The sequence below is a fragment of the Rhinolophus sinicus genome, linkage group LG10, assembly GCF_036562045.2.
Source record: "Rhinolophus sinicus isolate RSC01 linkage group LG10, ASM3656204v1, whole genome shotgun sequence".
NCBI lineage: Eukaryota > Metazoa > Chordata > Mammalia > Chiroptera > Rhinolophidae > Rhinolophus > Rhinolophus sinicus.
The window spans coordinates 21,636,150-21,652,072 of NC_133759.1; the positions used below are offsets into that span (position 1 = coordinate 21,636,150).

Consider the following 15,923-nt stretch of genomic DNA (forward strand, 5'->3'; position numbering starts at 1 on the left):
AATTCAATGACCTCTTTGTTTATGGGATTTTCTGACCAAAACACACATTCCATTATATCTCCAACTGATTGCTTGTCTTTCCATAGAAGGGGATGCTCTCTGACTCTCTCCTCCTGGATCTCTTTCCACAAAGAAAAGCATGTGCTCAGGCAGTTGTTTAACATCTTAAGTTGCCAAGAATTGTTGGCTGAAGTCACAAAGCTATGCAGGCATTTATGACAATTTATGACAGTGAATTTCAGCAAGCCTGCAACATAGCTAGACATTCCTTTCCTCCCTTGTTGAAATAGCATTGCACGATCTACAGCTGCTGTTCCAAACCATCTCCACGTCCTCACCCCCCCCCCCCCCCCAGTCATTCTCATCAAATTACATCATCTGTTTTACAGGGAAAACTGAAGCCATCCCAGCCAGGGCTCTCTTGTTTTCTCTTCTTTGTTCCTTGAAATATTTGAATTATCATGCAACTGTACTTCTTGTTTCCAGAGAAATATCTCTCCTCCTTGCCAAGGCTTACTCTTCCATCTGTTCTCTCTCTTATGGTGTCAGTGGCTCCCTTTCTATTTTCCGTTATAAATATAAATATATAAAAATGCCCTTTTCTTGAGCCAGATATCCCCTCAAATCTTCTATCTTACCTTCATTACTACATTTTTTTGAAAGGTCAGGATGTATTTTTTTTTAAATCCAGTTCCTTTCTATCTGGAACTGATGTATTACATAACTTTGAATTGAATTCTGTGTACAAGGTTCTCTCTGGAAGCCATTCATATAGACCATTGTGTGTCACGGTTCAGTCATCATTCCTTGACCCAGAGGCTGCAAACTGGTGGCTTGTAGATTGGATCTTCCTGCCAGTATACAGAGGCGTCAATATATGCTTAATGGAGAGTCCAGCAAGAAAAGACTGGATGGAATGGAAGAGAAGCATTTTTGAAGACATAATTGCTTAGAGTTTTCCATAATTAAAGGAAGACATGTGTTCTGAGATTTCAGATATAGTTAGAGTCCCAGCAGGATAAAGATAAATGCCCACCTGAACTCATTATAGGGAACCCACATCCCATTACTTATCAAAGATAAGGCAATTTAAAAGCTCCTAAACTACAATTACCTTAGAAACAACAATAAAAAAGATAATCAAGCCGAGTGGCCTTATCTTAGTGTTTGCATTCCCCAACCTCTCTTTAGCAGCACACACCTTTACCGCATTTTCTGTTTGCATTCAGACTCTGAGAACCCCTAGCTCTTCCTCAGCATTTTTTGCTTTTCTATATTATAATATTTACTTGCTCTTTTTTTTTAAAAAAATTCTGCTTCCCTAAGTGTTAACCTTCCCAAAGTTATTTTCTTTACCATATTCTTTCCTATCTTCCAAACTCTTGGCTTCAATGATCATTTTTGTTGTTGTTGCCACTGCTGTTATTCTTTGCTCACAAATACACAACTCCATTCTCAAACTTTTCATTTAATCTAAGTCTCCCTGATTTCCAGGGGTATATTGGACAGCCGTCTCGATGACATGATAGCATAACGATTCTCAAAGTGCAGTCTGGGAACTGCTTATAGTTCTCTGAAACCCTTTTAGGGGTTCCACAGAGTCAGAACTGTCTGCAAAACAATGCTAAGATGTTATTTGCCTTTTTGCTCTCACTCTCTTATAAGTATGCAGTGGAGTTTTCCAGAAACTACAGGAACTGGGATGACATCATGGCTCTGAAGGCTGATGGGAAATGTGCTTGGATACTCTTGTGTCTTAAAAATTCCTCACTTTTAGTTTCAATATGGTAAAAATAAATAGACATAACCCATATAAACAAAAGCTCTTTCGGGTTCTGAGTGATGTTTAAGAATGTAAAGGGGTACAGAGACCAAAGAGTATGAGAACTACTGTTGTAGCACATCACACTCAATAATTTGAAAGTGGACCTCTTCCGTTGTTCTGCTCACCTTGAATATTGAGAATCAATTCCTAATGCTTTTTTAGCATTAGGGTTTCCAGGTGGGAATCCCTGCCCGTTCTCAGGAGTTTTTTTTTTTTTTTTTGCTTTCCTGTTCCCGAATCCTGAGAAAAGTTAGTTGGGAAATTGGGAAAATTGGCTCCTTGAACCCGGTAATACCCACAATGGGAAATAAACGTACTACTAACTATGTATCTCTTAGACATTTTTCCTATTTATTGCTAGGGTTTCTGGGCGGGAATTCCCGCCTGTTCTTGGGAGTTTTTTTTTTCACTTTTTTGTTCCCAAATCCCAAGAAAAGTTGGTCAGAAAATCGGGAAAATCAGCTCCTTGAAACCAGGTGGTTGGTAGTATCGGCCGTCACTTTGTGGAAACGATTCATCGTGGAGAACAGAAAACAGTTTATATCTCGGGATTTGGGAACGGGAAAGCAAAAAAAAAAACAAAACAAAAACAAACAAACAAAACAAAACAAACAAAAAAAAACCTCCTGAGAACACGGGCAGGAATTCCCACCTGGAAACCCTAATTGGCACCATCTTTCCTCCAGACTCCAGGGTAGAAAACTTTTACTCACCCCTACAAATACTGGGGGTGTCAAAACAACGTATACAAGTGGACACTTTGGTCAGCGTTGCTCAAGCAGTAGTTCGCTGTAAGCAGAAATGTCTGGACGCTGATGGTAACCATTTTGACCACCTCTTGTAATTGCAGAAGTCAAACGTGACTTATGTTTATCTTTTGTTATCGGTATACATTGAGTATTACAATTTTAGTACAGTTTTCCTTCAAGTGTGTATACATTTTTTTTTTTGTCACCCTCTGTATAATATGCCCAGCCTCTTAGAAGAGTATTTGCTATTACACCTGGAAGGATAAGTCTTCACTTATCTCGGCAATGCCGAGAGGGGCCTTAAAATTGTGATGGAGGAATAAGCAGTGTGGAACCACTGACGAGTTTTGAACAGAGGAGTAAAATGATCATGTTAGTGATTCAGTATCAAAGGCTCACTGCAGTGTGTTCAGCATTGATTTAGTGGCTGAATAGGTTTAGGACGAGAGTATCTAATAGTGCTGACATTTTCAGCGGTGGTAAAAATAACGGTGTCCTGATGACACCCATATTAGCATTGCAGTGTGCGCTATTTTTTCAGACATAATTATTATCTGTATTATATTATTCTATTAATTTTTTTTTTAAAGGAAAAACTAAGGGACTAGGCAGAGCAAGGACGTTGTTCACATTTTGCATGTTGAACTGTAGGTCAGATTGACTAAGAGAACGTCTCCAGGTCATTAGGCTCAGAAGTACAGAATGCAGTCTTGTGACCTTCTGGCCTGAGACCAGGGAGAAAACGCTGAGGTCTGAAAGGGCACAGGGGAGGCATAGCTGTAATCTAAGCATGCAGTCATATTTGCTTTTCAGATTAGTAACCAGAACTGTTAAACCCAAGTATGTGCATACCTGTGGTCTTTCTTTTCTCCAGTTGATACTCTCAGGTTAGAGCAACTCATTTGTACAACCAAAGGAAATACAAGAGAGACCATGGGTCTGTGAGCAATCTCCTGGCCTCACTCCAGTCTCCATAGGAGTATGTGGGGAAGTGTTTATTTCATAAATGAAGGGTAAATTCTAAAGAGTACATAGTAACAAAATTATCTGAGAGTAACAAAGCCTCTTTGTCCTTTTTATACTTTATAACAGTGCTTCTCAAACTGTGTGCCACAGGAGTTAATAAGCGTGCTGTGAAAAGACGTGTGCTTTGATTACTGATGCTTAGAAAAATCTCCATGCTAGTTCTCCCATTGGAGACTGATAGTGCACGCAGCAGATTAAAAGCTCTGAGGAGTCCTCCGATAAAGTAATTTGTTAAACTCCGGTTAACCTAGCATTTCCCAAGCTAATTTGAACTTGATCATGAAATTTTTCTGTTTTTCTTTTCTTCTTCTTCTTTTTTTTTTTTTGCTATACCGTCTAATACCACCCTCTGCACAGAATATAATGATTATTCCCACACCATAGTCTGGGAAACACTGACTTAGTCCCATATTGTTAATATTGATTATTGGATAGATATATTTCTCGTCAAGGTGAATATTTAAAAATGACCATGACCATGAACAATCATTTAAACATTATTTCCGTCCCTTGGTGTCCTCTCACTCCCAAGCTTCAAATTTAAATCTCTTTCATGGCGACGACTCTCAGATTTTAACCTTTTGCCCTTATCTCATTTTTCTTGGCCTGTTGTGCTTTTTTGTTTTTTAACCTGCATATCCCATCAACAACCCAACATGTCCAAACTGAGCCTTCTCCTGTAACCTAGTTTATTCTTTTCTCCTTCCTTGTATTTGTTAATCATGTCACTGTCCCCTAGTCACCCAGCCTCAAATTTGGTGATGTCTTCAACTTTGTTCCCTTTCTTCCCATGTGTCTTCCTGTTTAGTTGACTATATCACTCCAGAGACTAGTCTCACCTCCCATTTGCCTTCCTGCTGCTACTGCCAACCAGCCGGGCTTCCAGTTGACACTTTTCTTCTCCAGTTCATTCTAAAACTCCTTATAGCTGATTCTGATCTATCCCTTGTTCACACATTTCCATTGGGTTTTATGGTCTGCGTGATAAAGTTCAAATTCAGGATCGTCTGTAAGTCCTCCCACGGACTGATCCCACGCCACTTTTCTACCGTTGTTTCCAACCAAGCCTTTCCTGGAGTTATGGAAGTGCTTCGCAGTTATAGAACTTGGTGTTCTTTCTACACACCTTCCGTGTGCCTTCGAGCCTCCTGTTGTCAGTGCTTGAAATCTCCTTTGTCTTCCCCTTTCCCCACATTTCTTCTCAGCACATCTATCCATCTTTCTAAGCCCATTCACAGGCCCCCGCCCTTATGAAGTTTTCTTTACTTTGCTCAACAGGAAATGATGTGTCCCTCCTCTGGGGTATTGTAGCATATATAACACTGACCAAATTGTATCTTAAATTCCATTTATTTGTATATCTGCCATATGCTTGCCTAAAGCTCAGTGAAGTCGGTCTCTGTCATCTACATATTTGTGTCCTCTTCAGAGCCTGTCTCAGGGTTTTCATGTAACAGCAATGAAAAAAATATTTGTTGAATAAATATTTGTTTTAAAAGGTTATTTTTATAGGTATAAAATATCCTACCATAACTAGGGTTAATGTATACAATATTCTTATGTTCTTTAATTGCAGCCTTTCTAGAATGAATAGCAATGATGAGAATTGGAATTAGTAGGTAGTCACAAAATTATTTTTAATCGAGTTATAAATGTCCGTTTGTTCTTAATTTAAACATGGATGTGTTTAGTGTTTCCAAATTCACTTCACACAGACTGAGGAGACCTTGACCTAGGAGGCCCTGAGGTCCCGAGCCTTTCTCCTGGCGGCCCACTCAGTCGGCTTCCTGGTGGAACTAGATTGTTGTCGCTCAAACTCACGTACTCATCCCCATGCATTTCCCAGAATTAGAACGATGGCTCATGTTTATATCTCAAAAAATTTCCTTGTATGCATGTTAAATAAGAAGAGAGACGTCAATATAGCTTTAATTAAACAGGTTAGGGCCACCTGAAATACGTCAGTTTGGATAACCTGAGAAGATGTACTATTATTCAGAGTTCCAAGCCAGTCCCTTGCACGACTCCAGCCTCCCACCCCTTCTCATCAGTCCCCAATTAGCACTTTTAGGTCAGCTTCAGAAAAGGAATGAAATGCCTTCTTGTCCGGAATTGGATTTAAAGACCTGTATCAGGAGACTTGTTGCAATGATTATCCTTATATTGTTTTAGAGTATGATTTTAAGAAGACCATTAGCCTAATCATTTTAAGGAGGAGCCCTGCAGTCTAGTCTACTATAGCCATGCTTCTCAAACTTTACAGTGCATGCGAATTATCTAGGGATCTTGTTGAAATTCAGAGTGATTCAGCAGGTCTGGGGTGAGTAGGAGATTCCACAGGTCCAGTCAGCTCCCAGGTGAGGCTGGTGCTGCCGGTCCAGACCACACTAGGCAGAGGCCGAGAGGAAGGTTCTCAGGGCCTCCTGGGTCAGGCTTTCCTCATTCTGTGTGAAGTGAATTTAGAAATTGGTGGCAATGGATTCTTATTCCGGCTTGTTGCTTAGGCAAAATGGTTTATCTTTTTGGGTCTTATTAATAGTTTTCCAGGGGGGTGGCCGGTTAGCTCAGCTGGTTAGAGCACAGTGCTCTTAACAACAAGATTGCCGGTTCGATCCCCACATGGGACACTGTGAGCTGCGCCCTCCACAACAAGATTGAATCAACTACTGGACTTGGAGCTGATGGGTCCTGGAAAAACACACCTAAATATATAAAAGTTAAAAAAAAAAAGTTTTCCTAATGTGCAACATGAGGGGGTTGAAGGGAGCGATAGCTAATAGTACTTTCCAGCTCTGACATTCTATGATGACATGGGAGGAAGTAAAAAGAATGAGGAAGCCAGTCTGTAGTTCTGAATGTATTTACATTCTCTGAATCTCAATCCAACTTTCATTTTTATTAACAGTTTATCTTAAATGTAGTATGAATGACAAGCATTCAAGTTTTCCATATTTATGTTAGAATGTGGACCTTCAAAAAATAGTTATAAATCTCATGATTTAATAAAGAAATCGCATGCAAAATACATGTTTCCTTCCACCCTCATCTTTTATGTGTGTTCTGTTGTTTTTATTTTATTAGGAAATACTTCATAACTTGGGTGGGATTGAAAACCTAGCTCAGGTAAGATTCCTTTTGCGGTGGCTGGTCTTGCGTTTCCATTTTGTGCCATGGCTCTGGGCAAGGATAACATAGGTGTGTGACAGAAGATGGTTTTTTTTTTACCTTAGGCTGCCTGCTAAGGGGAGGAGCAGGCAGGGTTAATACCTGTGAGTGTGGGGCAGGATCCTCACAGAACAGGGCGGGACCCATGACATTTTGTTCTGGTTAATTGGGCTCACTTTACCCAGCCTGTTGAAACGAGAAAGTGCTATAAAAGGTCACATGTCTTTACTTAGTAATGAAAAGAGATAGGCCTTGGCTGGCTAGCCCAAGTTCTCAGCACTGCACGTACCAAATGATGGGAGAAAATATTGGTTATGAAGATGTCCATAACTTTCTCACAAAATGAAAAATAATTACCATGCTCACTAAAATATTAACAGCTAAATGAAAATGTGAGGAAGGATCTTGATTAACTTCATTTTTCTGCTTTGGTAACTATAGAGGGAAGGTAAGCAGGTGAATATATATGCTGAGCCAATCAAATGTTTGGGTTTATTAATATGATGAAACATGGCATGGCACTGAGATGGAGTAGTCTGTTCACCTAAAACCTATAGCATGTACGGAAAGAATGGTTTTCATAGGAAGCCCGTGGCCCTACAAACTCATTCTGAATTATTAAGGGAAGATTAAGTTTAATGGCAATTTAATGTTATATCTATTTTATTTTAATTATTGGGAAATTGATACAACATAATCTGGCTTTCGTTTGTAAGATTTTTTTTTTTAATTGGCTGGAGATTTATCTCGTTTAATGAAATAGACTTTCAAAAATTTATAAAGGAGCTTCTTATCTACTTTAAAATCCATTATCCTGTCAGAAATTTATGTTTCTCTGAACCTATTTCTTATTATAATCAGTTATCCACAACTAGAGATTATCAGAGTAACTCTTACCCATTTTATTCTGATTTTTGCTATCTGCTTGTATGCTGGTTAGCTATAACTTAGGATATTATAAAACATAAGATCAACAAAATATATCAATCAGTGTGTTATAAAAATTCTACTAAAAAGGTATGTTGAATAATTAAAATTCTGTGTACTATGTATTAGGTTGGTGCAAAAGTAATTGCGGTTTTTGCAATTTTTTTTTTTTTTTTTTTTTTATGTTTTGAAACCACAGTTACTTTTGCACCAACTTAATATTATGCATCTTATTTGTATCTTATATTTGGAAACTAAATTACACCAAACTAAATTACCGCCAACTCATTCATTTACAAGTCATTTTGGGACTTTTGAGAGCTTATACAGTTTTACACGGTCCCTCCTCTACTTCAGGGCATGCAAGAGAGGGCAAAGAATCCAGAAACCTAAACCACCTGTTGCCCTTGAGTAAAACGGGCCCAGAAACACTGAGTATTATTTGGTGAATCTGTTGCGCCACCTACAGCTCATTTTCAGAAGTGCACAATCTTGTCTCTCACGTGCCTGTGTGCTTTTGGTGTCTTCTCTTCTGACTTTCTTGTTGGTTTGGTCCCTCCCGCAGTACATGGAGAGTGTGGCTAATGAGTACCTGGGCTACGGAGAAGAGCAACACAGTGTGGACAAGCTGGTCAACATGACGTGTAAGTGTTGTTGTGGAGACACAGCCTACTGTCTGGACTTGCTAGAATAAGCAGTATGGTGTTTGCAGCAGGAAAAGGGATACGTACTTTAAATGTTTATGAGTGTGTCCATACAGTTATGGTGTGGAGAGTCCATGCCAATTGTTATATTCAGTGCCAAAATATACCCAGAAGGAAGACTTTTAGATCACAATTGTTACCTAGTTTTGTTAGCCCAGTTTCATGTTTAAGAAGATGTGCATCGAGTGCAAGCTATTTTTATTTAATGCAAGAGAAACTTCCATAACAGCAGATTTTGTTAAAAATATTTTTTGCCTCCTTTAATTTCTATTAAAATGTCACAGGCTGTTCAGTTTTCGTCTGTAAAGTTAGGTTAATAATAATATCTACCTCAAAAAATGTGGAACATTCCAGACATAAAAAAGAAAAAGAAAAGAAAAACCATCCTAATGTGATGACAATAATGAAAAATATTGATCTGTGTGGGAGAGCTATTCTCTCCTCACTGAATCTTCTCTCTTTGGAGACTTCCCAGCCCTACTTTCCATCCTCTTCAGGTCTGATGAGCCAGAGACTTCCTGCTGTTGTGGGATGCTAGCCCGTGTTCTTTGTGAATAGGCTCGTTTCCTGTATTTGTTTACAGGAGAGCACACTGACCCTCAGTTACAGGGAGAGAAGAGTATGTGGCCTAAGCACCAGGAAGGTTCTTTGAGAACAGCTGTTTCCCTCAGCCGAGGAACCTCTCCAGTTCCATCACATTTTCTGACCTTCCCTCTTCTCTTTATAAAGTTGAAATCTTTACAGGCAGGATCTTTGAAGAATCGATTTCACTTTGAGCTTGTAAGTAATGCTTGTGAAGGAACTCATCTAACTTGATGTAAAAGGAGCATTGTGCCTTTTTTGCTATCTCCATATCTCGTTATTATAATGGTAACACACAATAAATACTGGTTGAGCTCAGGAGGTAATTCTTGGAGTGAAACACCTAACCCTGTCCCTCCTCCCTCCACTGTTCCTCCTGTGTTATCTGTTTGCCCATTTGCCCTTTCTCTGCTTGCCCGGCCCTGCTTCAGACCTGAGGTTCCATGGGTACTGCCCCCTTCAAGCTCCACATCCCTCTTTGAGTTATTTTCTTCTTTTGTAGATATTTTTCAAAAACTTGCTGCTGTCAAAGACCAAAGAGAATGGGTCACCACAAGTGGAGTCCACAAGGTGAGTGGCCCTGGGGAGAGGTACGACGTCAGCTCCTTGTGCAGTGGTGTTCAGAGCCTTCGTGGTCCAGACCCCTGTCGTTATAATTCACAAATCTAACCTGGCCTCGGATTATAAATATCTCCCAGCCCTTTTATATTGTTTATCAACCCAAGGAGTAAATACAGAAACAGCACATAGGGGTTTTCTGAAACTCGTTTTTATTTTTTCTTGTGCCACTTAATACCAGCTAAATCTACTGCTTAGTGTAAATGTTGCTTGAAAAACCTTGACTATACAGAAACTGGCCTTAGATGTGTGTTTACAAATACAATGTATGTACACATATACATATAATCCATATGGCACCAGAAGGAAGTCTTATATTTTCTTATCTTGAAAAGCCCAATTTCATGTTTAAGAGTTTCACTGAGTGTGAGCTTACTTTATTTAATGCCAGAGAGACTTCCATAACAGCAGATTTTGGTAAAAAGTATTTTTTTGGCTCATTTAATTTCTATGAAAATGCCAGAGGGTCTTCAGGTTTCATCTATAAAGTTGGATTAATAACAATAGCTACCATATAAAATTTGGAACATTCCAATTTCAAAAAAGATTTATTTTCCATTCCCCAAAAAAGAGTTTCAGGGTTATATTGGTTTGAACCACATGGTATTGCCATGGTCCATAGGCCAATTTCACATGGTTCAATCTTATAATCAACCTATATAATCACATAAGCATATGGGTCAAATGTACATTTCAAGATGGTTGAATGCAGACTTAACCAAAACAGACTACATTTATATTTATAGCAAAAACAATTCAGGTGGTAGCTGCCTAGAGCCAAGCTTCAATAATCTGCTGTGTTCTTATATCCCAGGGAGCTACTTTCCAGCAAGGTGGCCCAAGGTGCTGCTCATGTATAGGGGATGAGTCTAGGTGATAATACAGGTCAACATTTTCATTTAAATAGCTATATGTTTCACTGGTATTATTTCTTAGAAACTGAAGAACATTTTTTAATAGTGTTGAGGTGTTAGGTAGACATGGTTAAAATTGTGAAAATGATATGTCAGTGACTGAAGTTTGGAAAACATCATGTGACAAGACAGAGAGGAAGTGGGAGATGAAAAAAGAAAAAAGGATCAGAGAAATACAGATAATGATAGCTTCATAAAAAATGCATGAAATCATATGGGGGTGGGGGGTCTAGGAGGGGAATCTACATGGAAATCAAAAAATCATCCTGGCCGCTGTTGCCGCTATGGCTTAGAATGTCTTTGGGTGTGTACTTCTGGGGGAACTCTGAGTTCTAGAAATGTAGAGAGAAGAGAAATGCATTTGCATTAATAGGAATTCAGAGAAGGCAACTGATAAGATACAGGAGACTCAAAGCTAAGTCATGCTACTTATGATGGTTCCTGGGAGCATTAATTCATGTTCTTTTGACAGTAATTGGAAATCTGAGAGGCAAATAGAGTGCTTGGTAATATTGACATAGCTTGCTTAGTTTGGGAAAAAAATGACAGTTTTCAACATTTTGGTGAAAAATAGTTCCATAATTTGGAAAGTACCTAGCACAATGCTAGACTCAGAATGTGTTCTTAGTGACTGGTCGCTACCAGTATTATATGTATGTACTTAGTTATTATGACCATTGTTTCTGTCATAAATCTGCCCACTTCTCCTTGGGGAGGGGTCAGAAGAGGCAAAGCAGCCCTCTTGGGCACCTGGACATGAAGGCAGTGTGAGTACCAGGTTGGCCATGTAGCTTTGTCCCTTTCCCTTTCTGTCCTGGGCAAGGAATGGCTACAGGATGCTAGTGTCAAAAGTTCCAAAGAACGAGGGGATTGACGCCTGCTTGCTGTAAAGAACTGGATGTTGTGAATGTGTAACAGAACTCTTTTGAGGTTAAGCCTCTATGATCTTTAGAAGGAAGCATTAAACTGTTCAAGAAGCTTGTGGTACTTACGTGATTAAACTTTGTTTTACTTCATTTTTTTCAGACATTAGTGAATTTACTCGGTGCCCGAGATACTAATGTTCTGTTGGGCGCCCTTCTGGCCCTGGCTAGTTTAGCTGAAAGGTAAGTAGTATGCGTTGCAGTTCTGCTGTGGTAGCAGTTTAGGTGAGAGAGATACAAACGAGATTAGTTTCTCTAGTTACTTTGTTACCTACTTAGAAAACTAAGCATGGCATACTGTTAATATAGTGAAGAGGATCCTGGATGCAAAAGCATCATGTTAAAACTTAAGTTGGAAAGGCAAATCACAGTTTAAAATTTTCTTTTTTTTTTCTGAACAGAAATATTACCTAGTCTTGCATCCAGCCCTCAGTTACTGCTACTTCCAAATTACCACAATATTTCTTTGATAATTGAATCTCCCTGACCGTCTTTTTCCATTCTCTTCTGTGTATTTATTTTAACATATAAAACATTTTCAAACACTTTTACCCTTAAAAAATCTAGGTAACTTGTCCCTTTATAGATGTTCATAAATATTTTAAATAAAAGAGCTTTAAATATGTTTTTGTGTCAATCAGTGGATCATTGCTTTGCTTTGTTTTTGTTTTTTCCCCAACTTTGTCGAAAATTGACAAATATAATTTAATATATTTAAAGTGTATAACATGATGATTCAATATACATTGTAGAATGATTACCAAGATTAAGATAATTCATGTGTCAATCACTTCACATAGTTAACTCTTGTGTCTATGTTATAAGAACATTTAAGATCTACTCTCAACAACTTGCATGTATACAATACTGTATTATTAACTATAGTCACTATAGATACATTAGATCCTCAGCTTTCATTCTTCTTATAACTAACTGAAAGTTTATATACTTTAACCTATACCTTCCTATTTTCCCCTCTTCCCAGCCCCTGGCGACCACCCACCATTCTATTCTTTGTTTCTGTGTAATCAGTTTTTCCTTTTTTTTGTTTGTTTGTTTTTGTTTTTACATTCCACATATAACTGGTATTTGGTTTTCTCTGGCTTGTTTCACTTAGCATAATGCCCTCCAGGTTCATCCACGTTATCACAAATGACAAGATTTCCTTTTTTTTAATGGCTGAATAACATTCAGTTGTGTATACATATGAGGTCTGACAATTAAGTTTGCAAACTTGCCACCATGCGCTTACATTGGGAGCACTGTACAAACAGCTCGGTAAGGTTTCATAACCCTGGTGTATCAGTGTCTCACAGCTGTGCTCGTGTCAACATGTGGCAGTGTCTTGCTGAGTGGCATTCATTATTACTGTTGCGTGTTTTTGTGTGCTGTGGTGAGAATGTCTGAGCTTGAATTAGAGCAACGAGCAAACATTAAATTTCTTGTCAAACTTGGCAAGAGTGGAAGTGAAATCAGGGACATGTTAGTCCAACTTTATGGGGATAATGCCATGAAGAAAATGGCAGTGTACAAATGGGTTAAACGTTTTTCTGAGGGGAGAGAACACGTCACTGATGAAGAGAGGTCAGGGCAGCCAGTGAAGAGCAAAAATTCGTCATATTGTGCGTCAAAATCATTGGCTGGCTATGGGAAGCATAGCAGACAGTAAGTCTGCTTACTGTTAATGTTAAGAAGCAAGTAGACATCGATAGAGAAACAGGAGAATCTTAACTGCAAATCTTGGCATGAGAAAGGTGTGTGCGAAAATTGTCCGAGAGGAGCTCTAGTATCATGACAGTGCATCAGCTCACAGGGCACTGTCAATGAGGGAGTTTTTAGCCAGTAAGCAATTAACTGTATTGGAACACCTACCCTACTCACCTGATCTGGCCCCCGATTACTTCTTTACCAGAATATAAAGGAAATATTTAAAGGAAGACATTTTGATGACATTCAGGACATCAAGGGTAACACGATGACAGCTCTGATGGCCATTCCAGAAAGAGTTCCAAAATTGCTTTGAAGGGTGGACTAGGCGCTGGCATCAGTTCATAGATTCCCAAGGGGAGTACTTCGAAGGTGACCGTAGTGATATTCAGCAATGAGATATGTAGCACTTTTTCTAGGATGAGTTCTAGAACTTAATTGTCAGACCTCATATATTTTCTTTATTCATTCATCTGTCAAAGGATAGATAGATAGATAGATAGATAGATAGATAGATAGATAGATATATCTCATTTCCACATTTGGCTGTTGGGAATAATACTGATCATTAATTTTTTATGTGAACAGCATATGATTTCCTTTGTAGTAAGGGAATTATGTTATCATCATACTGTTACTAAACAAATTTAAATTTATGACATAATATTTATCTAATGTTGGAATTTGATATAACCTTGCTTCATAGAACTATGTTCCATTTTGATTCTCATCTTAAGATACTATGAGAACTAGGATATTAAATAAATGGATATGGTAAACTACGTTTTTAGTAGTTACTAATAGCTTTTAATTTGTAGCCCAGAATGTAGGGAGAAGATAAGTGAACTCAACGTTGTAGAAAATCTGCTGATGATTTTACATGAATATGATTTACTCTCCAAAAGGTAGGGTTGCTAAAAAGGAGAAAGAAAATATCTTATATTTGGTGAAAATGATGGTTATTATTTCTTTTATGTCATGTTATTTATATTGTTGACATATCATGAGTCAATTTGGCATTTATTTCCTTTTAAAGTTTACATAAAGAAAATAGAGCACAGCGGTATATCAGTTTATCTTTGGCCCTGAATTACTTCTAGATCTGGGCATGGAATCAAATTATATAAATCTTAGGATCATATTTTTAATATTTTTGTTTATTGTATTTATTTACATCCTGTCTCTTTAAGGAAAGAAACTCTGAGGTGGGTCTGTTTTTAGTAATTTCAGATTGTATGCTGAATACTTGACTAGATTGCCAAAATCTAGTTTCCTTAAGGCCAGTAAAATAAATTAAAATAGGTACTGACTTGTTTCATGACCACCTGTTGCTATAACTCAAAACAGAATCTGGAATAAAATGAAATCATTTTCAATTAGACTACATATTGCTCTAAAGAGTTACTGTATCCAGATAGTAATTAGGTTTTTTTTTTTAAAGATTTTATTGGGGAAGGGGAACAGGACTTTATTGGGGAACAGTCTGTACTTCCAGGACTTTTTTCCAAGTCAAGTTGTTGTCCTTTCAGTCTTCGTTGTGGAGGGTACAGCTCAGCTCCAGGTCCAGTTGCCGTTGCTAGTTGCAAGGGGCACAGCCCACCATCCCTTGTGGGAGTCAAAACCGGGAATCGAACCGTCAGCCTTCGGAGTTAGGAGCATGGAGCTCTAACCACCTGAGCCACCGGGCTGGCCCAATTAGGTTGTTTTTAAATGGTGTTGCAATCAACATCATTTGATATTTAGTTGAATAAATAACTTTCTAAAGTGGCAAAGTAAACAACTGAAAGTCAAGTAGTGAAACCCTGACCCTTAACTAGTAATAAGTCCCCCTGGACTTAAAGGCAATTTAACATACTACACTCATAGACTTGGCTACATGAACCCATTCATCCAATGAACAGCCTCTGCACAAGTGTTGACAAACTGAAGGTGAATGAGATATGAGTGTATAGTGTAGGAGAGTGGACAGGCTCACAAAGCAGCAGTTTCATCATAACACTAAGTGGTGTGGTCGATGAAAGCACAAGGTAATCTGGGGCATGGAGCAGAACCTCCCAACAGGGGAAGGGGTCATGCCAAGTTTCCCGAAGAAAGGAGGAGTTATCTAGACAGAGGGAGAGAACAAGTGAAAACAGAATATGCTCCCGCATGGGGGCATGAATTGGTATATGTTAGAAGATCTTGCATGGTTGGGCACAGCTGGAGCAAAGAGTAGAGGAGAGAAAGTACCAGAAAACTAGACTAGTCAGTTAACAATAGGTTAAACATAGAACTAATTTTGTCAGGCTTTCTATACATCAGGCCCTGTTCTGAGCACATCTGTGTGTTTACTCATTTGATTGTCAGAATAACCCTGTTCGCTTCCATGTGTTACAGCTGAGACAAGACCGCTAGCTGGGTTGCGATAGGCTCACTGTGCTTAATAAGGAGGGGAGTTTTGATCATGAACTTTATGGGGACTCACAGAGAGATTTTACACTTGATCAGATTCATCTGGGGGGAACATTCTTCTGACGGCGGTGTGTGGGGACGGTGATGTGGGGAAGGTATCCACACAACGGGATCCACGTAGAACAAGGAGGGACTGACTGTTTTGTGTAGGAAGTTTGAGAAGGTGAAGAATACTGTTTACCAAAGAACGTGTTCTGAACGTCAGAGTATAACAGTTTGAGCAGGAGAGGCACCATGGAAAATTGGCTGCGGGGAAAGCAATTGTGAAGCAGAACGGGAATGAGAATATTGGAGAGGTAGGTAACAGGGGCACACATCTTGCACATGATCAA

At 38.8% G+C, this 15,923-nt stretch overlaps 1 protein-coding gene across 6 annotated transcripts in view; it reads left to right on the forward strand.

Moving 5' to 3' along the window:
* NEK10 (NIMA related kinase 10) overlaps window positions 1-15,923 on the forward strand; it is a 181,135-nt gene that overhangs the window by 35,907 nt on the left and 129,305 nt on the right. For all 6 annotated transcript variants that reach the window (XM_019745290.2, XM_019745292.2, XM_074312742.1 and 3 more), the window contains 5 exons: window positions 6,682-6,723; window positions 8,258-8,336; window positions 9,481-9,548; window positions 11,537-11,616; window positions 13,959-14,045. In XM_019745290.2, coding sequence (XP_019600849.2) covers window positions 6,682-6,723; window positions 8,258-8,336; window positions 9,481-9,548; window positions 11,537-11,616; window positions 13,959-14,045 — 356 coding nt within the window. The remainder of the gene's footprint in view (window positions 1-6,681; window positions 6,724-8,257; window positions 8,337-9,480; window positions 9,549-11,536; window positions 11,617-13,958; window positions 14,046-15,923) is intronic.